Source organism: Equus przewalskii, chromosome 16 (genome assembly GCF_037783145.1).
Source record: "Equus przewalskii isolate Varuska chromosome 16, EquPr2, whole genome shotgun sequence".
NCBI lineage: Eukaryota > Metazoa > Chordata > Mammalia > Perissodactyla > Equidae > Equus > Equus przewalskii.
Window position 1 is genome coordinate 28,094,180 of NC_091846.1, and position 15,500 is coordinate 28,109,679.

General features: G+C 38.8%; 1 protein-coding gene across 8 annotated transcripts in view; it reads right to left on the bottom strand.

Moving 5' to 3' along the window:
- The window catches only part of DGKH (diacylglycerol kinase eta), a 175,313-nt gene that overhangs the window by 98,461 nt on the left and 61,352 nt on the right, over window positions 1-15,500 (bottom strand). For all 8 annotated transcript variants that reach the window (XM_070578389.1, XM_070578387.1, XM_070578390.1 and 5 more), the window contains 2 exons: window positions 3,300-3,410; window positions 1,155-1,235 (listed from right to left, as the gene is read on the bottom strand). In XM_070578389.1, the coding sequence (XP_070434490.1) occupies window positions 1,155-1,235; window positions 3,300-3,410 (192 nt within the window). The remainder of the gene's footprint in view (window positions 1-1,154; window positions 1,236-3,299; window positions 3,411-15,500) is intronic.

Consider the following 15,500-nt stretch of genomic DNA (forward strand, 5'->3'; position numbering starts at 1 on the left):
GTTATAAAAAGTACCCCAGGGGGCTGGCCCTATGGCCAAGTGGTTAAGTTCGCGCGCTCCGCTGCAGGCAGCCCAGTGTTTCGTTGGTTCCAATCCTGGGTGCGGACATGGCACTGCTCATCAAACCATGCTGAGGCAGCGTCCCATATGCCACAACTAGAAGGACCCACAATGAAGAATATATAACTATGTACCGGGGGGCTTTGGGGAGAAAAAGGAAAAAAATAAAATCTTTTTAAAAAAAAAAAAGTACCCCAGATGAACTTCACTGAACTGTACTGTGAGTATCTTGAGGGAGGTGATATATACAATTTATTCATCTTTGAATCTTTTGTGCTTAGCACAAGTACCTGGTACATAGTGGATACTCAATTCATATTTTTTTGAATGAAAGAAGTAGAAGAAGAATGATATATCTGAGATAAGCTTTAAAGAATTGGTAGAATTTCAACAGCTTTAGCTGGAAGAGGAGTCATTCAAGTCAGAAGGAATGGGACAAGCACAGGCACAGACAGAAACTGACGAGTGAGGTATACAAGGACAAATAATTATAAGTAACACTAGAACACTGGGGCATGATTTCACAAGACTCTAAGATGGAGTCACAGATGTAAGTTGACAGGCAACAGGGAGCCAGAAAGGTCTTTTAAGCAATGGGATTTGCAATTGGAAAAAAACTAACTGGAACAGAGGACACCTCTTAAATAGTTACCAAATGGATTACCTAACTGAGAAGAAATGAAGGCCTGAACTACAGCAACAGAGTGAAAGCAGAAGCGCAGGAGAAAATAGTATTTTAAGATTGAAAGTAAAAAACAAACTTTTTGAATATTCAAGAACAATGGAATTAGTTAAAGTATTAAATTTAAAAGAGAGGAAAAACTTAAAGCATTAAAATTGAAAGTTCTAGAAAGGAAAAAACATAAATATTTTCCAAAAAATACATTTAGTACATTATTGGTTTATCGACCCAAACAATCAGGAATAGTGTTGGGTGTTGGAGAATATAATGCACTTAGCAAGTTTACTGTGTTAGCAAGAACCCCAACACACATAAGTTGGCACACAGTTGGTAACAAGATGGCCTTCTGTTCATGCTCAGGAAAGCTCCTTCAGTAACTTTTGAGCAGGGAGTTAGCAGAATGTAACCGTACCGTGAAGCTGTTGTTAGCATTTTTTGTGCTTGCTTCAGCTACACTGGCATCGGAGAGGTCAACTTCATCAAATATCAGAGACTGTTAATGAAAAAGAACACAAACAAATTAAATGAAAACCTAACTCAGTGCTCCTCAATAGCTTTTTTTTTACTATCAGGTCATGACTGTGAAGCTATGTCAGGATTTAGGAATAGAAAACGAAAAAAACTTAAGTCAGTGATATTCTCTGAGTAAAACCATAGAGTACAGCTAACACATAAATCCCAAGCTGAAAAGGGCTTTAAAGAAGCCCCTGGCACACTGCTTCAATGCAAAATGCTCTGGGCTCTCTAGAAGCATAAACTATGGGGAACCTCGTAAGTGTGTGACATACACACATATACACGCACATCCCCCACAATATCTCTAACCCTGTAACATCTTTGCCAGGAAGGCAAAGGCAACATCATTGTTTCCACATTTGCTAAGTGAGAAATGAGAAAAACTAGTCCTGGCTCAGATCATGGCGAGTTTCTGAACTTTCTGAACCTTATTTTCCTCATCTATGAATATGTTCAAATGAGATGATAAATGTGCTTGGCAAACATAAGATTATGTTTCTTTTGTGCTCTTAAAAGCGGTTTTAATAAAAAAAGTTTTAGTAGTCAAAACTCCATAGAAATGGAATCTTTAAAAGTGAACAATTTAGAGATTAGAAAATTCTAGTCAATAAATGTATCCTTCCCACTTTTAGTGAGTTGGTCATTGTTCACACTCATTCAATGCTCTTGTAGCAAAGCAGGGATAAAAATGCACCTTAGAACTACAGAATAGGGGACCCCCATCTCTGATAGCTTCCACTTCCCCCAAGATCTCCAGGGTTTATAAAACTCTGTTTCAATCCAACCAATCTGACTATATGACTTGTTCCCTGACTAGAAAGAACTTATAATCTAGCACAGGAAATGAAGTAGACACAACTAATTTTAATGTAAGACAGACTATTAAAGGTGGAAGAGAAGAGATACTACGAAATGCTCCGGAAGGTCACAGATAATTTCTCCAGCAGAATACACTTAAACTCTTTCTCTTGTGAATGATGGAGTAAAGACTATCTGAGGGGGATCTTAAAGAAAACAGGGAATTTCTTCAAGTGGAGATAGAGAGAAAGTCATCCTGGAGATGGGAAACATGGGGTAAGGCTGAAGGCGATCAAGTGGTCAGCGCTATCTGGAGATAAATGTGAAAAGTCAGGATGGAGCCAGATCAGGGACAATCTTGAACATAATGGTTTTTAAAATATGATTATTTTATTTGGTTATTACTTCTACAGCTGCATAAACTAAGAATTAGGTTTGTTTGTTTATTTGTTTTTACCTCTTGGCATATAACCATAATAGTTATATGAGGAACATAGATTTTTAAATATGGAAATTATCTATTCAACTGGCACAGTAGTAAGAAATTTCAATGTTTATTTTTAAAGGAATATTAAAACATCAGTTTTAAATGGAACCTCATCATTACAAAATTTTTCTCTCAAAACTACATCATTTTCTTCTTATTCAACTGTTATATAAAAATTATTTAGAGCCTTGATTTTATTTCACTACGATTTTTATTCTTATCCGCTAGCATAACTGAGTGATTATTTTGTATTAGGCATTATTTAAGTGCTTCATGGGCATTTTCTCACTTAAGCCTCCTCTCATCAACACCTGCAGTCCACACCACTCCACCAGAATGTGCTGGAACTGGAATATGAACTTCTGTCTGAAACCAGAGCATGAATTCTTAGCAACTACAGCAATTCTCTCTCTCATAGTCAGAGCAACATCTATCAGGTAAAAAGTAGCAAGAAAGGCGGGTAAACCCCAAATTTTGAGTTTATTATATCTAATAAAGTTACACTTAATGCTTCATTTCAATTGGAAGGAAAAGAGAAAGAAAGCAAATTATACTAAAACCTTCCTATAAGATTATCCTTAGGGAACATGGCACAAAACGGACTAAAATAGAACACCCTGGGATTTGGTCCAACATGGATCACATTTATACTGAATTCACAGAGGAGCAGTAAGGCTATAGCGAGCACCAAGACCAAAACAGCTTAAAGAACATCCACAAGCTCAAGTGCGTACAACTAGGATTCTCTCGAATTACCTTTGAGTCCTTTGCATAATAGAGTGTGCGGCCTCGAAGTTTGAAGTATCGCTTCTTCCACCTTTGGAAAGAACTGGTTTGCTTCAACAGCTGTCCCTCTTTAATACTGGTCTGGGGAGAAGCAGAAGCACAATGACATGATCAAAATGAAATCCGAAACCAAACAAAATTCAGAACTAATGACACACTATCATTAACATTTTGAATATTAATTCCCATGTCTTACAAATTACATGAGAGAATATTTTCTTCTCACCATTCCACCAAGGGAGCACATGCGCCAAACCCCAAAGAGCAAAGGGAAATTTGACACGGTTCCCTGCTCTCCAAGTAGTCACAAACAGTATGGAGGACGTGCACACAAACTAACACCTGCAACACAGTGTGATGCATACACATAATGTACATGTTGTGTAATAACGTAATGATTAAGAAAGGCATGGGCTCTGGAGCCAGAAACCTTGTGTTCAACTCCTGGTGCCACCACTTAGCAGCTGGATGATCTTAGACACATTACTAAATTTCTTCATGTCTTTATTTATTCATCTATAAAATGGGGATGACATGCGGCCAGCCCTGTGGCATAGTGGTTGGGTTCATGTGCACTGCTTCAGTGGTCCAGGGTTCGCAGGGTTGAGATCCCAGGCGTGGACCTAGCACTGCTCATCAAGCCATGCTGTGGCAGCAACCCACATAAAAAAATTGAGGAGGATTGGCACAGATATTAGCTCAGCAACAATCTTCCTTACAAATAAATTCTTTACAAATAAATAAATAAATAAGGTGGGGATGACAATAGGCCATACCTTATAGGGTTGTGGTGAGGAATAAATTAAAAAGATGTAAAAGACTTCTTGCATGGCACATAGTAAGTCAGTTCTCATTAGCTACGTGTTATTGTAACAAACACATATTCAAAGCACTGTGCACGGTGGTCCAGAGAAGGAAGCATGACCTCTGCCTCAGAGGGAGTCAAAGAAGTCTTCCCAGAGGAGAGCCCAGGGTGGGTCTTGAAGGAGTTTATCAGAATGACAAGGGATGGAGAAGGGTATTTTAGGTGTGTGCAAAAGTAGAAAGTTTAAAACAGCATGGAGATTTGGGGAATCTTCAAAGAGCTTTTGGTTATAAATGCAGGGTGGAGTTTGCAAGGGGGAGCAGCAAGGAGAGGAAGAAGAGGTGGCTGGAAGAGGTGGGCAGGGGCTCCACAACTCTGGGCTAGACCCTGTGCTAAGTGCTTTATGTAAACAAGTTCATTTCATCATCACCAACAAAATACTTGGAATCCCTCTGACTTCATCTGGTATCTCTCCCCTGCTTGGTCCCCTCAACTACAATGGTGCGTTGCTTTTAAGAAGGCATGCGTGCGCCTCCCTTAGGTCTGGACACTACCCATTCTCTTCTGCTGGACTGCTCTTCCCTCAGATATTCATCTGATCAACTCCTTCACCCACTTCAAGTCTCTGACCTTCTCAATGAGACCCACCTCATTGCCCTCCTATTCAATACTACAACATGCTCTCCATATTTTCCCCCATCCTGATCTTATTTACTCCCACACAAAGTAGTGTCCATCTTCTAACATATAATGTAATTTACCTATTTATTATGTTTATTGTGCTACCCCTATTAGGATATAAGGTCCCTGAGTTTACTAAATCTAATAAGGTTAATGTTTCATTTTAACTGGAATGGAAGAAGGAAACTACATTTACAGTAAACTAAACTTACAGCCTTGCTATGAGACTGTCCTTAGGAGACATATCATGGGACTGACTCAAATAGATCCCCTTAGGCTGGGGTCCAAGATGGATCACATTTATAGTGAATTCACTGAAGTGCAGTAATGCTATAGTGAGCATCCAAGACAAAAACAGCTTATAGAACCAAAATTTTAAATCCATCCCACTGGATTGCAAACTGATGCATCTCAAGTGTCTAGAACATTATCTGGCACATATCATATTAAGACCTATATGAATGAATAGCAGATGCTGAGATTAAACCCATGTCTGTTTGACTCCAGCGTTTATTCCCAACTTTTACACTACACTGTCTTTTATTATCAACAAGACATGAAATATTGAGAAAGGTTTGTTGTCTCCAATAAGGCAGTTAGGCCATATTAAGGTTTACTTTCAATTCAATAAGAGATTTTTTTCTAGAGCTTGCTCCCAGATTGTCTTCCAGGAATTGTTGCGAGATCATTAAAATGTAATGATAACAAAATACTTCAAATGATAATAACAAAATACTTTTGAAACTTCAGTACCAAAGAGCCCAATTTACAGTCAGACAGACAGACTTCAAGTCAGGCTCCATCACACACTAACAATATAAACCCGGGCAAGTTCTTCAGCTCTCTGTGTACCCAGTTGCCTCTCTTAAAATATGGGAATAATAATATCAACTTCACAAGCTTGTTGCTTCCAATTTAATAATAAGATAATGCCTGGAGAGCACTTAGCACACTGTCTGGGTTACAGAAAACATTCAATAAATGGCAGAAAAGTGTTATTATTATGATATCATTATGCTATTAAGTTCATGGAGTATTTGCCAGGCACTAAATTATAAGAGCTTCTTGGAAGAAGTGAAGAAGTGCTTGCAGGCCACTGTGAGGGCAAATAACAGCTGGAGTAGGAGAGTCAAGAGATGAGGTTAAGGGAGACAAGAGCCAGGAGATGCTGGCCACAACAGGGAGCTTGCTTTTTACGCTAAGTGCAAAAAGCTAGTGAAATGTTTGAAGCAGGAGAGTGAGAATGGGGAAATCAGTGAGAAAGGAAATGGAGGGTCGACTGGGAGGCTGCTGCAGGAGTCTGAGAGGCACCAGAAGCTCGAACCAAGGTTGCAGCCTCACTGAGACAAGCATAAGTTGAGGAATTTGAGATGTTATTGTGGAGGACGAATCCACTGGACCTGCTAATAGATGTGAAGGGCGAGAGAGAGAAAAGAACCAAGGAAAAATCTAAGCATTTGGCTTGGGCAACTAGATGCAAAAGAGAGAGAGAAAGGGGTATCAGGAAGCGTTACTTGGTGAGCTATGGTGTTGCACTGTGTAGCATCTGATGTTACCCCGGGCAGAGAGTCTGTAAGTCTTAAACCCAAAGTATTGAAAAGCTATAAAAATATAACTTATCCAAAGAACAAATTATTTGGCAATTCAAATTACAGAAGTGGGTGTATTGGGATTTTTGTAAAGTTCTTTTTAAGGCAATGAGGAAGAAAACTTCATCTTTGGTCTATATGTGTTCCATAAGCACTGTTTTAAGAAAGTGTAAATAACCTACTTCATTCTCCACGAGGTTATGAGAGTAATTTTCTAAAATGAAAACCTGGTTATATTATGCCACAGCTTAAAGCCATTCGTTATTTCTCTTTGCCTGCAGCACAAAGTCCAAACTTGTATATGTATCATAGAACGCCCCTGCATAATGCTCTCCAACGCCATCACCTGCCCTTGCCCTGCTCCTCCCTCTGCCCTCATGTCCTCTCCTCAGTTTGCCTGTCTTGAAATCTCCCATCATGTCAACTCTGATCGAGTGCCACTACCCCTGTGAAGGCGTCTCTGACCCCCTGGGAAGAAACAACCACTTCTACCTTTGTCCCTCTAAGGCACTCTCATCCTATCTATATAACAGCACCTGTCACACTGAATGGCTTCAGTTAACATGTTTGTGGTCCCAACACGCTGAGACCTTCACAGGAGCAAAGACGGCGCCCTATGCATTTTAATAACATCGCCATCTAACACACCAGCTGACACCTTAGGGCCTGCATAAATGTTGAACTGAACAACTTTAGTTAAAGTGTAAAATGGTATGTAAGATAACTTCATGTTTTAAAAGCATGAAAGAATTAGGAAAGAGGAAATAGTGACTGGAAATGATTGTACGGTTTCCAGCATTCAGCAGGTCTGAGCCTGCTTCTCTTCATTTGTATAAAAACAGCAGATACAATGCACAAAGGCATATGTGCCCCTAGGAGCACGCCCTGGGTGAGGGCGGGGACAGGGAGGCAGGGGGACAGGAAAATGTCTATCTGTCCTTATTTTAAGAATATTTCTAATTTAGAGATGATCCTTCCATAGTCTCTGAAAGCAAATAACTTATCTGTTTTTTCTTTATAACTTTATGTTCTTCAAACCGTGCATAAGCATGGATTAATTGGCAATATGTAAGGCTGCGAGGACTACAAAAACATGTAAGATACAGTCCTTCTCTTCAGGCATTTACAAACTTCTCTATGTTATTATATACAAACAGTTCATTTTAAATTCTTGAAGAAAAAACAGTCTGAGGCTAGCTTGCTTTCCTCTAAGAGACGTAATTTAAAAGACTGAACTAGGAGGCATTTATTCACATGAAAGTTAATCCTCAGAATAAACTTCTGTTTGTATGTGGCTAGTTAAACCAATACTTCTTATAAAAGAAGGAGCATAACAAAAAACGATTAATTTGCAATAGCTCTAGGAAATATAGTCATATAATCAAAGTGTGGTTCAGAGAAAAACAGATGTGACTCCAAAAATCTCAAAATAATGAGTATACAACATGAAGAAACAAGGACTCATTCTTTAAAATCATAATATTTATTATATTTGCTATTAATGTTCAACTAGAACAACAAATTGAAGTTAGTAACAGATACAAGAACGTTATGATCAGAGAGTCCTAATTAAGAATCTGTTAAAATCAAGTATCAGATTTTATTTTGTTCACAATCTCTAGAATAAGGGATAGACTCTCCTCTTCTTCAAAAAAGGGCTTAGAAATATTTATATTTAACTGCCAGTTAGTCATAATCCGGCAGAGATTAGTTTAGTACTGTCTGACCCTTATGAAAAATCAGTAAAATCATAAACTTCACCGTAATCCAGTTGTAACCTAGTTCCCAAATATTAAAAAAACAAAAAGTTAAATAAACTTGGCTTTGAAAAAATTATTTCAATAAAATAAGCTTTAAGTTGAAAGATTTCTTATCTAGCCGGCTTTCTGAGAACGTTTTTAGTCCAATGTCTTAAAGCTGTGGAATTGCTCTTTTCACACCCCTTGCTTAGAGCAAACCAAAGTAATTTCTCTTTTAAACTATACACACATGAGTGCTCTGGGATTTCACCTAAAATTTCAGAAACACTTCTGTGCCACAAGTTGAAGTTCCTGAGATGGAACACTACTTTAATATCCTCAGGAGACTGCAACTTTACAAACACCATCCAATGAGCCTTTTTGTAAAGATAAGATTCTTTGGAAAATCGAACAATTTCTGCCTGATTTACCTGATAAATGTATATTTTCATGTTGGCTTTTTTGGTGCCATCAAATAGGTGTGGTGAAAAATCTTGATATGGTGAAGCGGAAATGTCAGTGATGACTCATTTTTTACAGATGCTTTCAAAATTTCCAACATAATCTCTAGCTTCTCCTCGTCTTGTCCTAACATGAACCCTTAATGTACCTTCTAGGGAATGGCAATGGAATTTGCTGTGATGGGAGAGGTGAGTTGTTATGAACTGAATGTTTGTGTCCCTGAAAAATTGAAATCCTAACCCCTAATTTGATGGTCTTAGGAGGTGGGGTCTTCAGGAGAAGATTAGGTCATGGGGTGGAGCCCTCGTGAATGGGATTAGCGTCCTTATAAAGAGACCTCAGAAAGCTCTCTCACCCCTTCTGTCATGTGAGGACGCAGCTATAATATGGCTATCTATGAACCGGGAAGCAAGTCCTCATCAGACACCGAATCTGCAGGTGCCTTGATCCTGGACTTCCCAGCCTCCAGAACTGTGAGAAACAAATATTTCTTGTTTAATATTTGTTGTTAAGCCACCCAGTCTATGGTATTTTTGTTATAGCAGCCTGAACAGACTAAAACATGGGCAAAAAGAGTTTTCACCACTCTATAATTGTATGTAATCACTTCTTTCCTATCTCTTTTAACTAGCATCTACTCCATCTTCCCAAACAGAGAATTTTTCTTTGCCATATACATTTCCTTATCCATTTGTCATATAAACCCCAAGAAAGCTGTCTATGCCTTCTAGGTATCTGTCCAGAATCTATAACATCCTGAGTCCATCTGGCTTTAATGGTAAGCCTCTTTAGTTTTACAGACTAAAGTGGAAATAATACCTGTCTATCACTATGTGCTATGATGATATGTGAGACAATGGATATGAAAGAACACATAATTCTTTAAAAATGTGGTATGACAAGATATTCTCATCATTAACATTAGTCCCCATAAGCATTATTTATTATAGAAAAGGTTTCATCTCTTCAATCCATCCTTTTCTGCTCCCCCTGCCATTACTTTAGTTCGAGCTCCTCTAATTCCTCTGAACTCAACAGTTCCCTAAATGTTCACTGTGCTATCAACTTTTCCCACCACTAGTCCATTCTTCCCACTACGGGCAGAATTATCACTGAAAAACAGATTTGATCCCACCAAACTCTGGTTTATTATGTTCAATGGTTTCCTATCACACACAGTATAATTCCAGACTCGTTAGCTAGGCACACAGACTCTTCCTCCCACAGTTTCATTTAACAGCTTCATTTGCAGCAGTCCTCCTACATTCACCTAACAGCAGAGTAAAAGAAAAGTACTTGCTTATCTCCAAATAGTACTTCCTGATGTCCAAGCTTTTTCATGAGCCCTTCCTTCTACTCATAATACTATCCTCAGCTTCTGCTTGCAAACCCACCCCCATTCCATCATCCTTCAAGGCATAGGGACCATCACATACTAAGTGCACCCACAGCACTGTGCTTATACATAATTTACAGCATTAATCATGCTGTAGAGGAATCTTTCAAAATTTGTGTCTTTCCTATATCCTATTTATTTTTTCATCCTACATATAACCATGTATCTGATACCAGAAAAAAATTAATACATGTTAATTGATTTATTGAATAATCAGAAAATAAAAAACAAGAAATTAAAAGGATTAAAACATTTTTTCTCTGATAAGAATTTGAGGAATTTAATGGAGAAAGATATTTTCATTTTTCTTTCTAGCAAGTCAATATACAGACAGAAAGTGTAAAAGAAATAGAGCTAAGTCCTAAAAAGACCCCTGGGTTGGGTTCCATTTCTGGCTCCACCATTTACCAGCTTTATCACCTTAAGTAAGTAATAAGGTCTATGAACCTAAGTTTCCTCATCTGTAGGGTGAGGATAAACACTACCTGCCCTGTATGCCTCAGAGTTGTTAGGATGAAACACAATGTTGTGTAAATATCCTTCAGAAACTCCCCCATGCTATATAAATATAAATTATCACAAGTAAGGGACTATTTTAGCAGGTTATACTTTTGGGAAAAGGTGTTCTAAGTGGGACTGATACAAGCTAAAAAAAAAAAAGAGATATTCCTGTACAAGAGACCAAAGCTTATATTTAGAGAAATTATCACACAAAGATCACGTATAACCACAAAAAGTCTAAAGTCCCAAAATGTATGAAGGTTTCTAAACTTTAAACATAAGATCAGAATCAATCATGAAATTGTATTCAATATCATAATGGAGCAGAGTTTGCAACTGCTACATTATTATTCTACTTCTCAGAATATCAATCGTGTTTACCAGAAAGAATTAGAAAGTGATGACGATTGTTGCCGGATAACTCCACTTGGAAGACACTGGCACTTCAAAATCCAATTGGCCCCAAACTGATATATCCATCTCCCCAACTAGCCTGCGAGCTCCATGAGAGAGGGCCACGGCCACCCTATTCACCACTGTAGCTCCAGCACTTATGGTTCCTAACACAGGGAACAGTTCTTAATAACTATTCATTGACAAATGGATGAAGTGAAGACTGACATTCAAATACAGCAGTTGAAATGTCTACTGGGGAAACTTCAACTGCACACTATCCTACGAGCTCTTGAGGAGGAGCCTGGGCAGGAGACTTCATAGCATTCTGAGAACCAGATCCAGAGGAGCTTATCTTGTGGCCATCTCTTTCTCATTTGCAAAAGTCCCTGCAAAAAGTATAGTATTTAGTTTTTGATTACTCTGCCTTTTTTTTTTTTTTCCAAAGTGAAAGCCATTCTGCTTTTATCCACTACTATTTCATCATTATTAAGGGAAGCCATCTATCTCATCAACATTAATATTGTATTTGGGTGGTATACAAGGTACATGTATCTACAAAATGTGTAAATCAACTATTATTTGTAATAGATTTCCTATCCTTCCGTATTTTATCCAACAGTTGAACTTACACAATTTGGCTTGGAAAGCGGTCAACCGCAAACCACAAAGATCTACATTTGACCCCACATCTCTAAAACTCAAAATCTATCTTCATCACAAGTTTGCACTTTAGTGTATTGTGTCTCCTATTATAACATTGCTTTTTTTTCTTTACTAGCCTTTCTATATTTTGTTTTTTTAAAGATTGGCACCTGAGCTAACAACTGTTGCCAATCTTCTTTTTTTTTCCCCTGCTTTTTCTCCCCAAATCCCACCAGTACATAGTTGTATATTTCAGTTGTGGGTCCTTCTAGTTGTGGCACATGGGATGCGGCCTCAGCATGGCCTGACAGGCGGTGCCATGTCCATGCCCAGGATCCAAACCAGCAAAACCCTGGGCCACCGAAGCGCATGAACTTAACCACTCAGCCATGGGGCCGGCCCTATATATTTTTTTTTGATTATAAAATGAGGACTATCTTTCTCCACAAACATCCCAGAACTTATAATGAAGATTACTGCCCTTCATCTTACAGCTGTGGAAGGTAGGCCATTTGATCTCATCCTGATTAAGTCTATCAACCTCTTTTATCAGCTGTGTGTTAACATTGCCTTAAGCCTGGCTTTTCTATCAACCTCCAAAATTTCCCATCAATTCCTCTTGATTCCAGGCCCTTTGGGCTTCACGCCTTTGTGCTTCTTTCCCCTTCTGAATTTTCTCCCACTATTAATTTCTTACTTCCTTAAAGACAAATTTGAGCCTCTTTATTAAAATGAGTACATACATTACACTAAGCTTTATCAAATACACCAGCTGTTCTAAAATCTGTCGGGCTATCTGAATCACACGGACAACTTTATAGACATTAGCAGCCTCAGTTCAGCTGGGAGGTTTTGGTTAAATAGGTCTAAAGTTGGACATAGGAACCTACACGTGTTAATATCTATTCTGGTGACTGTAATTGTCAGCCAGGACAATAAGCACTCTCATAAACAATATTTAAGTATAATAATTTGTAGAAGGCCTTTAAAAATTTATAAATCAGCACTTTGTGTCCTTTTTTCATTTACCTTTTATTGATACTATTCAGTCTAACCATTTGCTCTGATGCGACTTTGAGCATTTAAAAACTTTGCTGTAAGAATCTTCCTAAAACACATTTTTAGGGAAGTAGTGCATCTCTCTGCTCAAAATGTTTCTTTCTGTGTATGTGGAGCCCAATTAATATGTCACTCCCACCCTCTCTCCGCCTCCACTGGAGCTGCTCCAGAGGAGGTGAGGGGAGTAATTTGGATTTAATAACTGAGCATGCTCACTCATGCCCTTCCCGCCTTCCTCTGGAGAGCCAGCTGCCCGCAAGAAACCAAGCCACACTCAACTCTCTTTCAGAGAAAGACCAGATTTCATTGCAGATGAAGACCAGAATAAGTGCAGCGGATGAGGGAATGAAGAGATGGGATCTGCACTCCACTCCACCGTGTGCTGGGAAACGCGGGAGGCGGAGTGGATAGAGAAGAGTAGCCTTAGCTGCTTATCCTTCCCCGACCCCAATGTCTCCAGCCTGCACCACCACCCAAAGCCCGCGCCGGCCAGCCGGACCGGTCCAAGAAAGCAAATGCTGGCGGAGGAACTGCAGTGGGAACAATGAGAGGATGTTTCAGACAGGAGCCAGGGGATAATGTGGTACGAGAGGGTATCACAGCTAATAGAAGAATGGAGACAGGGTGTGTTTCTGGAACCAGTATGTAATGATACTGTAATAAGGTCATGCAGGTGCTTTGTCATTTACAACATCACAAAACATGACCCTTTTTATAAGCTGCCACCTGGAGCAGTTGTCCTCAAGCCGTTTTGCGTATCAGAATAACGTGAGACTATATGACCAGGCACTTAGACGAGGTAATCCAGAACCAGACCCGCTCAGCCTCCCCATTCCAGGCTTCCTCTGAGGGATTCTACAGCTCCATGAAATACAGTTCAAAAACTAGGAGGCAAGATGATTACATGCATTTAACATAATGATATTTAATATTCACACAACAAAACCTTGGTATTTAATATTCTAGAAGTTTGTAAAATAGTTTTACTTTTTTTCTCAGAAAAATATACAACAACTATTGCTTTGGTTTTTTAAAAATTTTACCAGAAGTAATTGTTTACTTTTACATGTAACACACACACACACATTCTGATTCAGGTTGTTGGGAGGCATATGTATATATGTTGAGAGAAAAATGTAGTCAGATCATCCGTCATCCGCTGGCAGCATATACTCTCTACTGTGCATACAAGTGGTTGTTAAGTGAAGCATAAAACTCTAAAATGGGTCGGTGGCTCTGGAGTTTTTCATCCTGCCGTATCCAATCCAGTGACATAAAAGACTTCCCACACAACTCCTAGGACCTCTCCTCTGTCTAAAAAGGAAAAAATTCAACCTGTTGACCAAAAGGCAGTTACACGGCAGCTTGCACAAACCCTGAGAAGTGACAAGGTCTTCTCCTCAAGAAATCCGGAGAACATACACACAGGGAAACAAAGAAGCAGCCACGTTTCCTCACGCCTAGTGAGGCATTCTGAAACCTCTACGTATATTCAAAATACCTTCACTACTTTGTTTGAAATACTATAAACTCTAATATTTGGGACATTTATGTTTAAATATAAATTAATGCATTCTAAAACAAAATCATGGAGATTTCCAACATATTCTAATTACCCTTTTTACCAACAAACCATCTCGTGATGACAAAAGTATTTCATCCCTTATACTGGTTGGTAATTTTCTTGAGAAAAGCTATAGATATAATTACCTTCCTGAGACTGTAGTTATTTTGCGAACTTCTATTTGTTAACTCCTAAAATTATGCTCTCTCCATTCTTAATATATTCCTTCCTTAAGAGTTTCTAAATGTATTTTTCTAATTAATATTAAAGAGATAAAAATGTATGATTTCATAAAGTGCTATTATTCTTTTATTCAAAGGAGAAGGTACAAAATGTGCATGCTGTATAAACACAAGACACACTTTTTTCATAAAATACAATGAACTACAACCTATTGCCACAGGGTGGTAGTGGTGTTATGCCTAATGCTCAGGTCTTTCTCTCAGAGCCAGGAACACAGATGGGCCTTCTGTCAGAGCTAGATGAAAGCTTGCCTATGTTCGTGAGTGGCACATAGTAACTCTGCTGTAAAGGGGTAAAAAGTCTATCCTTCCAATTCTGAATTTACTTCTTCCTTTATCAAATGCCCCTACTTACTTCCAAGAATAATCCCTTTGCCCACACATGACATTTTGATGTAACCACTTTCCCACACGGCCACAATGACACAACTATTTTGACGTTGGGGCATTTTGATGCGGCCTAAAATAAACCACTAAACATTACGTTTATTTTTTTTTAACTACTAACTAATGTACAAAACAGACAACCTCACGCCCTGCCTGAGTCTCACAATACTGCTGCTCTCCTGATGTTCCCAATCCTGGACTGATGTTCGCGGCTGAGATAGGAGCTGGGGGTCAGTGCTGTGGCCAAGGATGGGATGCAAATGCGTGAAGCTCAGGATCTGACAGACTAACCACATATAACCAGGATCATATATTTACCAGATATGCTTACCTCAGAAAAGGCTATTAACCATTCTATGCAAAACATCTGCTTAGTTTCTGGAATTTCAATTGTATCTTCAATAATCTGCCTCTCAAATTCTCTGGTTCTTCCCCAGAGACAACCAGGGTCCCTAATGCACAGGAAATTCTGTTATATTTCTGCCAGTTCTCTGAATTCATAGGTAGGTAGGTAGGTAGCAGGTAGATAGATAGACAGACATATAGATGTTATATTCAATATCATAAACTCCACTCTCTTGATGGTTTCAGCGGGCAGGACTGATACCCTTAAAAGGAGAACTCAGTTCTAGCAGATTTTTTTTAAAACATCTTAATTGTTTGCACAAATGAATGAAATCAAATGTGACTGTCCTCTGTGATTAGGAT